The 13722-nt window shown below is 38.5% G+C and overlaps 1 protein-coding gene across 2 annotated transcripts in view; it reads left to right on the top strand.

Annotated features, from left to right (window-relative positions):
• SLC2A13 (solute carrier family 2 member 13) overlaps window positions 1-13722 on the top strand; it is a 292776-nt gene that overhangs the window by 104839 nt on the left and 174215 nt on the right. For both annotated transcript variants that reach the window (XR_011336699.1, XM_069849820.1), the window contains exons 5-6: window positions 7862-8025; window positions 12903-13023. Coding sequence is in view for 1 of the 2 variants with exons in the window: in XM_069849820.1 (XP_069705921.1) it covers window positions 7862-8025; window positions 12903-13023 (285 nt within the window). In the remaining variant the exon portion in view is untranslated. The remainder of the gene's footprint in view (window positions 1-7861; window positions 8026-12902; window positions 13024-13722) is intronic.

Consider the following 13722-nt stretch of genomic DNA (forward strand, 5'->3'; position numbering starts at 1 on the left):
TGAAGTTGGTAGAACGAGTGAAAAATGGAACAAGGTGTATTTTGTGAAACACCTGGGGGATTTTCTTTCTCTGCTTTTACACTTATTAATTTGCAGAGAGCATTTATCTGTAGCAATACTCTGGACTGTCATTATTCTGCTGCTGATAGTACTTGTAGATATCTGCAAATAGCCAACCATCTTCCTCCTCTTCCCCAAAGCCTCAGCGGTCTCCATTTACAAAGTAGCAATGATGGTGGTGATTTTCTTTCATAAATGCTCTGCTGAAGAGTTCAGCACTAGTGTATTGAATGAAACCACCAAAGAAAAGGTGAAAAAGTTCAAGTTACTTTGCTTTTTCTTGCAGTGCTAAGCATATAGATGCTATTGACTCCAGATTATTTGTTCTGTGCTGGAAACTGCATCTCTCTTTGGGGAAGAGGAGGAGGATGGTCAACACTTTATTCCTTCTAGTGCTTTAATTTCATTTCCAGCTCTGCCTGTTACTCTTGAGTTTAACCCTCCAGTTAAATTCAACCTGCTTCTTCAATGGCTTTAGCTACAGGGTTAACCCAAATTTACAGAGCACTTTCTTACAGGTTTGCATAGGGTTTTGGTATTCTTTTTCTGCCTGATTTTTTTTATTCCTTTTAAACAGTAGTTTTAACTTTTCCTGGTATCTTACCGTTTCTCTGTTATGAAGAAGAATGCAATTTCTCTTTCCCATAGTTTCAGGTGAGACCGGGGAAAGACCCGCATAAATGAGTGAAATGACTGAGCGTGAAAAGCACTCTGGCTGTGTGCAAAGGTGCATCAGGTGTGTTGTGAATAAGCAAAAAAAAAAAAAAGGAGCAGGGACTTTTGTCCCATCTCATAGCAGATACTGCAACAGTATTTTCAAATGACCCAGTAGCTGTGTGACAGTAACCCGTTAAACCAGGGAAGTGAATTCCTTTGTGAAGGATCTTTGTATCTTGGTGATCTTAAGCCTTAGAAGGTATTTTAAATCCTTGTCAAACACTGGAACAGTTTCTTGCTTAATAGCTATAGAACTTAGGCTCGTCGGATGTTCAAAAAAAAAATTCCATGTTTTTCTAACATAATTAAATGGTAAATCTCAAAACCTTTTCACGTGCTTTGCACATGGATAATTTGTGGTAAATCAGAGAATATACTGGGTATGAATAATTATCTGTCAAACAGTACCAAATGCTGAGGGTGTTTTTTATCAAAATACACTGTAGCAAATGACATCCACTGTGTCATTTCACTCTGTGGTGAAAGCATTTCATAGAATCATAGAATCATTAAGGTTGGAAAAGACCTCTAAGATCATCCAGTCCAACCATCAGCCCAACCCTATCATGCTGACTAAACCACGTCCAAAAGTGCCACGTCTACACATTTTTCGAGCCCCTCCAGGGATGGAGACTCCCCCACTGCCCTGGGCAGCCTCTGCCAGGGCTTCACCACACTTTCCACGAAGAAATGTTTCCTAATATCCAGTCTAAACCTCCCCTGACACAACATGAGGCCATTTCCTCTTGTCCTCTCCTTTTCCAGGGGCGATCATGGAAGAGAGCGCAGCCAGACGCCCAAGACTCTTCCCTGACAGCCCCCAGCAAACAGAAGCCCCACACTGCCAGTCCCCCTCCAGCCATTTCTCTCCCACCTGCCCGTGGAAACTGGATGCATGGACAGAGGGGACTGGCCAGGCGGGGGGTGAGGGCAGTGCTGGGATCCCTCACCACCCCAGGGGCTGCGCCTGCCCTCACCAGGCGCACGGACTTGAGGGGAGCAGGGAGTGGCACATCCCCCCCCACTCCCTGCTGTCCTTTTTGCCCCTCTGCAGCCTCCACAGCCCCTTGGGTGCCCCAGCACAATACATCATTACTGCTAAAAAGGGAATTTGAAGGTATAATTGCAGAAGGTAAGCGTACAGTGGCACTCCCCCGGGCTGCCTTCCAGGCACTCTTTATGAAACATCCAAGTATAGACTTGGAGATGATACAGCAGCCTCTCTTCCTCAGAGAGCTCTTCAGGACTTCAAAAGTGGAAATAGGGGAAAGAATATTCAACTGTTAGTCTTAAACTGGAGTGTTTTAAAGCAGCCGAGTCTGTAAGTCCGTAAGATTTCAGGATCTAGTCCTTACATATTTTACCTTCCTAACCTGAAGGTACATGGACCCAGTAGTCCTGTTTCATAGCTGAAGTCCGGTTGCCTTTGGAGCTAATGAGCTGGAAGAGCTGGAAGGGTCTTATTGACATCCAATGGATAGACAATAAAAAATTTTTTGTTTGTTTATTGTCATACAGGTACATCTCGCCTGTGCCACAAGAGATGCTGCTAACATGCACAAAGAGCAGCATCTTATAACTGATTAAATCTATTGTTAAGTATCTTTTGGAAGGCAACAGCAGATATGACAAAATGTCCCCTGTGCCCTGCAGAAGCAAGTCATCACATCAAGTAGAACAGGACGTGTTACATTTAACAGAGTGATATTAGCCACAGTGTGTGTGTATGCATATATAATTGCACATGGAGTAATATATATTTAAATGTATATTTTCTTGCATATCAGTGTTCATGTTCTCTGATTTTTAAATGCTTAAGGTAAAACCAGGTTTATTAATGTTTTTGAGGCATAACAGCTGTTGCTATTTTAGAGAACAGTGGAGTGTCCTGCAGGACTGGCACTGAAACAATCTTGTGCAGAACAGAACCTTGAGATAAGCTAATTGTGTTGTTTTGGGTTCTGCCAGTCTGCAGTAGGTCACGAGTATAGGTCATGAGGTGCATTCTCAGAACAGAAATTGAAGGCAGGTGGTATACATGCTAAAGGGGGCAGCAAACAAGTCATGTGATTTCAAGCAAGAGACTGGCTGCATGCATTTCAAAAGTTCAGTGAGTGAAAATATACCTACAAGGTTTACAATCAAACTGGATCAAAGGAAAACAGAGATTTTGAAGGGATCATGCAAGGTCTCACAAAACTTGGTTTGCCCTGTCTGTCATTTTATGGGTGACTTCAGAGGGCGGTTGAGGTTGTTTGTTGCTCCCTTTTTCAACTTATCAGTTGATGTTTTAAAGTTTTAAATTTTTAAGGCATCTTAAAGGCTGTAAACTGACTAATGTGACCGTCCTGGCACTGATGCTGAATCATAGCAATGAAATGGATGCTTACAGCTTTTGTGATCAACTTTATTATATGTCTGATGTCAAAGATAAGGTTAGATCTTATCCTTACTGTGAGATTCCATTTTCATTATCGATAGCTAATGGAGATTCAGCATCAACAAATTTTTGCTTGGTGAAAGCAATTCCCATTGAAAAGTAGATTTGTGCTCAGATATTTCATAATATCAGTGCTAATGCTGGTATTAATATTACTAATTCATATTATAGGAATTCAGAAAGGAGGTGATCAGGTTTGGGCTTCACAGTGTCAGACTGGTTGAGGTTAGAAGAGACCTCTAGTTTCAAACAACTCTAACTAAGGGATATTCTTACATTGCAGCTCGCCAATGTGCCCGTTTCCCTTCCGCAGGCTTCATATGATGCTTAGCAAGTCCGTAGCATCCCTCCTGTCAGGGAGCTGCCACACCTTGAGCATCTGCTGTCTTTGGCTCTTTCCAGATATATCAACTTCTTCCAATCTTGTTTTCATTTCCAGCACTTTGGCATCTAACTTCCCATATGCTGCTCTTGCTTTCTTCTGCTGTTTCTGGGAGTTCCTTTCAATAGCAATGCCATTTGTTGCTCTGTTGCTGTTCAGGTTATCAAGATGTAAGACCACAATGATCTTTTATCAGCCAAAGGTGAAATGTGAAGGATGGCTTAACATGTTTCCTCATTGTTGTCATAATGTGTATATTCAAAACGTGTCAGAACAACAAGTTAATTTGGTTATAACTGTATTTACAGGGATGTGGGATAGTTCACAAAAGGAGGGAAACATGAAATAAATTAGATGAATTGTTAGTTAAGCGGGACACTTTTGTTCAAATCAATGTGAAATTTGAATTAAGATTAATCTCAGATTTTTTTTTTACAAGATGGTATCTGGTCCAGCTTCTTGATTGGTGTTGGCATAATCTCGTACTAGTGCAGCTGCCTGGCTTGGTAGATGACACTATGGCCAGACTGCAAGTGTCCGTACCTGAAAGCATGGAGTTGATGCTTCTCACCTGAATCTTTCACCACTTTTAGAAGTCAGCCAGGGACTAAATTCCATGTGCATACAGGTTGTAATATACTGCTGCTTTTTTGGACACATCTAATGCAGTTTCCATGCTGGGGATCATCAAACCTGATGGGAATAAGCTTTAATAATTCCTAAAGGAGCAGAGAAATGCGTTGAAGGTGTAAATGGAATGCAGTTTTGTGAATGTGGAGCATGTTTTGCCATGAATACTTTTGTCGGACTTGGTTCAATGATTGTGACATATAATAAATTGGTAGAGCAGAAGGAGAGGATCTTCGCTCATGCACAGTTGTAGAAAAAGGGCATGTAAATCTGGGATTTTCCTCAATATTTAATTATATTCTTCTTTGCTATTGAATTACTTACCATTTCACTTTGCGTTATTACAGTTCAGTTGAGGAAAAAAGGTAGAGGGTTTCATTATCTTGAGAGAGTGATTTTCTTTGACTGAGTAGTTTGAATAGTTAGAAAGTGGTTTCCAAAGTATTGTACTAGAAAATGTTAACAAACCCTTTCAAAGCAGTGCCAGAGTAATCTATTATTTGTTTTCTTAAAAGCAAAAACTTGAATGTTTTCAAGATATTAGAAGGTGCTTCTGATTTATTCATTAATTCTATAAGAATTGAAAAATCTGTCCAAACAAGGCTATCATCCTTAGACAGAAAATTTGTTGGAATAGCTTTGATGTAACAGATGGGCTGGAGCAGCTCCTTGTGGGCAATCAAAGCTGTGATGGTATCTTATCAACAGGCATTTTTTTTGGACTGAGAGCTACGAAGCCTGGCATCAGAGGCTTCTTCTCTGCTGCTGAATGAGCTAACCTAGAAACCCTGATGCATCTGTGATTGTCTGTAAGACCTGCTTGAAGGGAGGAAATTCTCCTTTTCTTTAAGTATTGGATGTCAGTGCTTTAAAAAAATACTGACTCTTCAAAGGAGAAGAGGGAGGAAAATAGTTAGGGGTGCTTGATTTCCTTCAATATTGTGCATTCTCAGTATGTAGTCAAAAGATTAATCTGAGGATCCTTGAATGTGGAAATGTTTCAGTTTTTTTTAATGTATTGCAACTCGTGATAAAACAGCTTCATCGTTTTGACATCCTCAGAAATGAACAATGTTAAAATTTTCTATATATATTCAACCTAGTTACTTTGTGTGGCTTTGTAATTGTACTTATGTGCTTTCTGAGATAAAGTACTTGCATGTGCTTTTGACATTTTCTTTACATTTGAGAAAATAAACTAGGATTGCACAACTTTGTCACTGAAATTGCATTCCTTGCAGAGGCTGCAATATTCACCATGGTTGTACAACATTACAAGTTTATTTTCATGTCAAGAAGAAATTAAAAAGACCTGTCATCTTGTTACATTAGTAGGCAGTTAGGGCTGCACAGGTTGGTGTGAGAAAGGGGCATACTAAAATAGGTAAACGTAAGCAAATACATTTAGTAGTTATCATAATCTCTGCAAGTTTTCTTTAAATTTTTTAAAATTAGATTGCTGTGCCATAGTAAACATGAACAACATTGCTCAGCACCCAGACTTCATTAGCTTAGCATTTGGATTTGCAGAATCTAAATTTCCCTGGTTTGTTTTCCATAGAAAGGAAATATGTTGTTTATTTATGGATGAATAGTAAGTTCTAGTTGAGAAGATATAACTCGTGAGTGCAGTAAGCCACCAGAAGGAACGTCAGGGGCAGAAAGTGCCTGCTTGTATATATTAGGCAGTAGACATCTACTTGCTCATATGTGATTCTTTATTCTTTGCTTTTTTTAATCATATAGCATCAGTACGCTCTACATTGCTGCTGACTAAAGGCAATTTCTGACTTCCCAGTAGAACTGTATTTTGAGAAGTTTTAGATGTGTAGAGTTAAACAAGTCTTGCTGAAGTCTTATCTGCTGGCAGTAAATAGGAGTTTCATAGGAGGTGTCAGTGGGCCAAGACTTGACATTTGTTGTTATTTTCCTACCCTTAAGAAGAAAAAGGAAGGTGTATTGGGAGGTTACAGACTGTCTGGATGATTTTGGTGACCGGTGCAATATGATGTAAGTTTTGACAGGCAGTTAGCGATTTAATTTAAAGAGCCTTAAGAAGTGAGGATGTGTTAGCATTAGTGTTTTAATTCAGATGATGTCAATCCTTCTTGAATCTTTGTCTCTCCAAGATTCCCACTCTTGCCATGATCTCAGAGTCTGCAGCTCTTTCAGACAAAATGAGCCTGGACAAGGTGTTGCAGGTGCTGACAAGGAGGCAGACGATGGAGCCAGACTTCAACCCATGTGTATGCAAAGACTGAGTCCTTGGTACCAACAGTTTCAGTCTGGAGGTCGTCTTCAATTGCACCACGAGTTGGTTGTGTAGAGATGGCCTTGAATGGATGTCCTGGTGGGGGAAAGGAGCTGGAAGAATCTACATATCTTGTATTAGCCAGAGGATGAGACAGTAACATCCAGCCATAAGTGTGATCATTTATGGCTGGTAGTGCCTTAAATGGCTCAGGAAATTTTGCAGGTAGTCAGTTGAGCATATTGTCTGTCATGGATTATTGGTTTGAAGCAAAAAGTGGTTTATGATTACAACAGAAAAATGCAGACCACTAGAATTTCTGTTGATAACACAACTGAGCATTAAAACAACAAGGGCACATTTAAAGCAAGCTGCATTTTGGTGAAGAAAAAGGAAGTGAGTTTAGACATTTTTGATGGTTTTTAATGTGTGTAATCCTATAGACTAGTAGGTATTTGAGGGCTTGAATATTCAGTGTTTCAATCAGCATAAATCAATAGGGCGTAGTGAAAAGATCTACTGTATTATGAATGAAGCTTCTCATGTGTTTTCTTGAAGGTTTATTTAGCTCTCTCTGAGAGCACAGGAGCAAGGTCTGTGTCGTTTGATCTCTGTGAAAAAATGGTAGGAGGGAGGCTTCCTTTTTCTTCCCTTTTCATTTTGCTCAGTCAATTTTTTTATGAGTTACTGTTTGTCTGGAACAGTTGATTCACTTTAGAGAGAAGTGAAAACTTCTGTCGAACACTCCCATTGGGTGTAGATTCATATCCCTGCAATGTGCCACTCAGGCACTTCAAAGCAATCATGTTCTGGTTAAGACAAAAGTAGCACAATGGAGAAAGTGCTTCCGTGGCAGTGAAGTAAAACTCCAAAACATAAAACCAGGAGGTTGCAAGTGTCGCTTGCAGCACGTTGGATGCCATTGATTAGTTCCATATGACCTTTAGCTGGAGGGAAAACATATTTGATTTTTGAGCTACCTTTCCCTAGACAGTACAGAGTGCTAAAATCCTGCATGCTTTGGCAGAAAAAAAGATAGAGCACAAAGCAACAGCTGGATTTGAAAGCCGGATTTATTTAAATTAAAAATGCAACTGCCATTTCTAGCAGAATATGATTGACCATCAAAAATAAGCCTGTTTAAAGCCAAGGGAATGGTGATTGTCGCTTGATGTCTTCCAGTTAAAACTTTAGTGAAGCACAAATTATGCCTTGGTTATGCCTGATTTCCCAGGGTGATGTGGTGTCGGTCTGCAGTTGCATTATGCAGGAGGACACACTTGATGTTTGTTATGGTCTTTTTTGTTTTAAAATCAGAAAATATAGCATGAGCCAACCTGAAATCAGTGATGTTTGTATTTGTCTCTCCCTCCACTTGCAGGTACTACAGTGCTACCATTTTGCAGATGTCAGGGGTTGAAGATGACAGGCTTGCGATCTGGCTGGCTGCACTGACAGCATTTATAAACTTCATTTTTACTCTCGTGGGAGTCTGGCTTGTTGAAAGAATGGGTCGCCGGAAACTTACACTTGGTAGTTTAACAGGTGAGTGCCTAATTAGTGTATTGTATATTCTTCTTAATGAATAATAAAATGAAAGTAAAATGTCAAGTGCTAATTTTACCACAGTAGTCCTCTTTAAAATAGTAGTGTTGACCTCATCTTCTCCCTGAAATCATATGGCATTTCAAGATTAGTAGCATAGTACCACAGCTGAGGACTGTTTTAAAAAATAGGGGTTTAGCATATTGTTTTTTCATTTGCAGTTTTTCCTTTAAGCCATGTTTGACAATGTTTTCATTTTGCTTCTTATGTTTTTTTCACCATAAGGAATCAGATGCTTGGAACTTCACAGCTGGTTAGGTTTTAAACCTTGTGTGTATCTATGATGTGATATGTAACTTCTGGGTCATTAATGTGAATTCACAACATCTTATGAAGAGCTACTGGAGAAAGCATATCGCATAGCTATTTCAGCACTTTTAAAAAACTCATGCAGTTCTTTGCATATTTATCTCAAATACAATACAGTAAACACCTCACCTGCACCAATGTGATTTTAATTGATTTCCTGCATGAGGTACTAAACAAGGAATTCTAGATTTGTCCATTTTGTCCAAATATTCAGACACTGGTAACTCACCACGCAGCCATCTCTTGGAGGCAGGAAAAGGCAGAGTGAGCAGTCTTGCCTACACTCAGCTGCACCCTGCCTTTTATCTGGTAAGTCCCAGCCTGCTCCCATGTAACCTGCTCATTCTGGCTGAAGCAATCTGTGCCCGATACCTACCTCTATCTGAATGTCTGAAAGGTTCTGACATTTCCAGGAGCAGGGTTTGGGAAAGAGAAACAGTTCCTGCTTCTCTTGAAATTATGTTCACAAGTGTTTAGCTGGGAAGGTTTAATGTTTCCATATTTTGTTCTGTTGTCGCTGTCAGGGATCCAGACTTCTAGTTAATGCAACACAGCAGAGTGGGGGACCACCTGCCAAGTCGCTGGCCATCTGCAGTTCGCGAGGGATGGGAGTTAATCTACCTCACAGTATTTGAAGGCATTTATATAGGCAGAACGGTGCTGGCACATTGCCGTGTCTGGTTCTACACACAGATACCCAAATCTGTAAATTAAAATATGGAATTTGGATGCAATTTGTTATTCCAAGTTATAGTAAGTGTGTATTTATTGTGTTACCATTTTGATTTGGAGTCAAGTAACCTGAAGCATTTTTCATGGTCCAAGTTCAGAAATGTGGTCATGACAGAGGTGTTTGAAAAAGCACATTCCTCATATCTTAAAAATAACGAACAAAAATCTCAAATCACTACAGTCTACCTCCAGGTCAGTTAAAATACATCTCCCTTATTAGTTCTTCTACATCTCCAGCTAGTGCCAAGTCTTTCAGAGGAGAAAGACCCAGTTCTGTACCATTCCTTATGCTTAATACCTTATTTTCCCTGAGGTACTTGTCAGTTTTCTCATCTTTCCATGAAGTGGATCACTCCTAGCACTGCACTGATGCTTGTCGTTCTTGGGTGCTGCCTCTCCTTTATATAGTCTATTGGGATGGAGTATTTATGTATTTGGTCCTAATACCTCATATGTCTGGCCAACCCATCAAGAGTTTATTGCTTGTGTGGACCCAGCTGTACAGGTGTGATTCCCACGTGGATTTTTCATACAATCACAGAACTATGGTTTTTGGCTCTGGTTAATATATTCTAAGGTCATACATTTGAAATATCGATACAGATATCTCTTATGAAGCATATTAGACATAGAACAGAGAAGAATATAGAAATAAGACTCAGAATTAATGAAGGAGAATAATACAATCAAGAGTCATTTTTTTATGATGCTTGGACACAAAGTAGTTTGGTAAAAATGTTCTTGGTCCTTCTGTGGTCAGTTGCCGGTCTGCAGCAACACTTAATCCGGGCTCCATTGCTTGCTACGTTCTTTATCATATTGCCCCTCCTTAAGGAAAGTACAAATAATTGCAGTTATGAAGTCATATGTCATCTCTCCGCACTACTTAGAAATGTTTTATGCAATGTTTGACACTTTGATTTAGGTAGGGGTGGATATGGTGTGTTTTCCTTAGCAAGAGAGCTGTTTAATAAAATGATAATTACTAAATCTACTGGTGGATTTGTTTTCCATGATGAATTTTTTCATGGAGTAAACTTCTATTTTAGTCCTGTAGTTTGACTTGCATTTTTAAGAACATTGACTTTCACACTAGGTTATTACTCGATGCTTTTTTCGTTTTGGGAGAAGCCAGGTATGTCACGGTCTCTCATTACATAAAACGAAGACAAAACTACTACCTTTGCCTGCTGCTGCAAGGGAGGGATTTCTTTTTTTTTGGTAAAGGTTAATTGCTTTGAGGTTTGTTAGATGATAACCTGCAAGAGTAATGAGTAAAGAGGCAGCAACATTTATGTTTTGATTAAAAGCCAGCGTACTATAATTTAATTTTGTAGACCCATGCAGCTTTTCCTGCTTTCCGAAAACATTTGGGAAAGAGCTATTTTACATTTAATTTAATTTAACGTTTTCAAAATATTAGCAAGTTTGAAAACCTGACCCTTTCAGATATAACCAGAAACATGAGGGAAATTATAGTACACTGCTTGTAAAAACAAAAAATCCCATCTCTTTATTTCTGTTTACTACAGTTGCTGAGTTCTCTTGGTTTCATTAAATCTTGGCATAATTTATTTATTTTTCTGTTGCTCTCTTTCTTCAGTTAATTTCTTTCTTCAAAGATTATAATTGGGAAACTTGCAGAATTTTTGACAAGTGCGGTATCCATTTTATTTGTGTTTTTGGTTTTGCCTTTTAGAAATTATCAATTTAAAAGCATGGTAGTGCTTGAGCATTGGGCAATTTGTATCACTTTTTGTAACAGAGAAAATCTAAAATATCTTCAGGATGTTTGCCTTTTTTTTTTCCCCCCAGCTCAGCTAATGAAGTACTGTAATCGTATGGTTTTGTTCATCATAGACAAACTTTTCACAGAATGCAAATATAATAAACTTCACTTGCCATGTTTACGCTTTCAATATTTTTCCAAAGAAAAAAGACATTTGCAGAGGTACTAGAAGTGAGCTTTAGTGTGTTTGGTTAACTTAAAAGACAGACAAGGCATATTTAGAATGAATATAAGTGAGATTATATACCCTGCCTAAAGATATTTGCTGTCTAGTTTGTGGCATTTTGGAAGTACAGTAAATCTAGTGCAATAATATCCAGCCTGCCCAGAAAACAGGTTTTTGATACAGCTACTAGCCACAGCGGTACAAAGCCAAGCATAGAATAAATTGAAAGCACATTTTATGGTGGGTAGGTTCTTTGTCCGCATATAGCTTGTGATGGAATTTAAGGTCTTGGTTGCCTCGGTTCAGGTAAATGTGTGGTTCTATCATCTGCGGTTTGTGCATATTCATGCCTGTTAGCTGTGGCTGCAGCACAGACACATTTACAAATAGTTTTATTATGCAGATCTTGGAACTTATTTATATCTCAGAAAAGGTTTTTCTCATATTTGGTGGCTTTGCCTGCTAGGAAACACTTGCTTTTCTCTTCAAAAACACTGTAAAACCCACACCTGAAACTGCCCAAACGTGCCCTCCGTCCACCAAAAATAAACCAAACCCCAAAATAAAAACCAGATAATGTATAATTTCTTAAAGAATACCAGAATGACATATTAAGGCTTTAAATGCAGTGGCATTTCTAAAGGTTTACACAGAGGGATTTCTGAGAAAATTACTTACGTGCTTCTAACATATGGAGCAGAGGGATGCCTTCATTTGCCCTCAGCCATTAAGCTTTACCATTGCACATTTCTAAACCTATGCTGCCTTCTGGATGTGGGATGTGCTTCAGCAGTTCAAGAGTCTATTTTTTATGATAAGGATAATGTTATTAGATCATTAGAAACTAGCTCACGAAATTATAACTGTTTTTATGTTTTTAGTACTGGTAGACTGTGGATCAGGCTATACATTTTCTATGCAAACTCTCAAATAAAATGCGCCACATAAATAGTGAGTATACAAATAGGAATACAGGTTGTTTTATGCAACATAGAATTAGATGCCTCACCAAGCAGCAAGATGCACATGCTTTGTAAGCCTGAGTTTGGGACAGTTGCAGTAGTATCACGAGTAGTGAAGTGTATAAGTATAAATTTTCATTAAAATGATACAGTGTATTGTGTGTGTGACAAAGAAGTTAGGAAAATGATGGGTTATGTTCTAGTAGTGGCCTGTTGCACAAATTTTGAACCTTTTATGCCATCTTCCCTCTCGTCATTTTGCCCAGGTCATGTACAATGAATTTGGTAGGAACACAGGAGAAAATAGATGGTAGGTGGAAGTTCCTAGCACACGTTATGTGTCTGTGTGGTCTTCGAAACCAGATCAGAAATTGGAGTTGGGCCTTTTGGTAGCATTTTTACAAAAAATCAAATTTCCCTCGTTTTACAAGGGAAGCTGAGCCCATTGAAGACCTGATGTTATTTTCTGCTTTACAGGAAAGCCTTCAAGCCTGTGAGTGGAAAGAAGTGTGGTGATTTCAAAATCACTGTTAAGTTTTACCTTTACAGCATTATTTTCAACACACACACAAAAAAATCTATTCTTTCATGCAGTTTTCAATTCCTCATACTTAAAAAAAAAGTCTTAATCTATTAATTTGGACATTAAACCTGATGCACCTGACTATAACATCTAACTTAATTCAAGACGTGGATGCAACAAAGGGTATTTTTCTTGGGTTCTCATCAAAACTCCTTAGCGAACACTATATGCGTGGTAATGAGGTGCCTTGCTTTCCCAAACATAGTTCAGTTCAATAGAGAATTATTTCATGTGCTCTGGAGAATATATCACATTGTTCTTTATCTGTTTTTTTAGGTACTGCTGTAGCACTCATTATTCTAGCTTCGGGATTTTTGCTGTCAGCTCAGGTCTCGCCAAGAATAACACTTAATCCACCAGATCCTTCACATCAAAATTCTACCTGCACAAAATACAGGTGAGATTTCATGATTGTTCATCCAATATTCTTGAATTTTTTTTCCCAGTTAATTGAGTTTCACAATGTAGTGTGAGTAATGGGCAAATATTCACAAAGTCTACTTTAAGAAACTAAGCTAAATACCTAAAGTTAAAATACTGACTTCCCTCAACAGACAAAATGAGACTCTTGGCTTATATACTCTGAAAAATCCTTTAGTTTCTTAAACTAAATAAGGTGGTTAAGCAGCAGACCACACGCTTGAGATCTCCTCATTCGTATCACAGCTGCTGCAATTTATAGTGGACATGAAGTTAGGAATATTTTGAAATTAATTTGTAATATTTTTTTGCTGTTATTAGCTTAGTCATGTATTTGTCTTGGATATCACCTATAAACTCTTCAAGAAGACATGTTGCTTGCGTTTTGCTTTACTCCATGAAAAAAAAAATCTTCAGAACAATGATAATTACAGACCAATTAATAATTAATTTGGGGCCTTGTTTTTTCTACCATGGGTAGAAGATGCACATTTGTAAACAAGTTTCTAATACTACTTCTAGGGTGTTAGAAATGTGTCATTTTCAATATTTTGGGGGGGTTTATTTGTGTGTAAGTACTCTTATGTACATTTAGCTGGCACACCAGAAGCTCCCTATTGAGAAATTATTTAAATGGCTGAAGAAATTCTTACTTATGTTCACAATCTGTTTTATA

This window comes from Phaenicophaeus curvirostris, chromosome 1 (assembly GCF_032191515.1).
Source record: "Phaenicophaeus curvirostris isolate KB17595 chromosome 1, BPBGC_Pcur_1.0, whole genome shotgun sequence".
NCBI classification, from domain to species: Eukaryota; Metazoa; Chordata; class Aves; order Cuculiformes; family Cuculidae; genus Phaenicophaeus; species Phaenicophaeus curvirostris.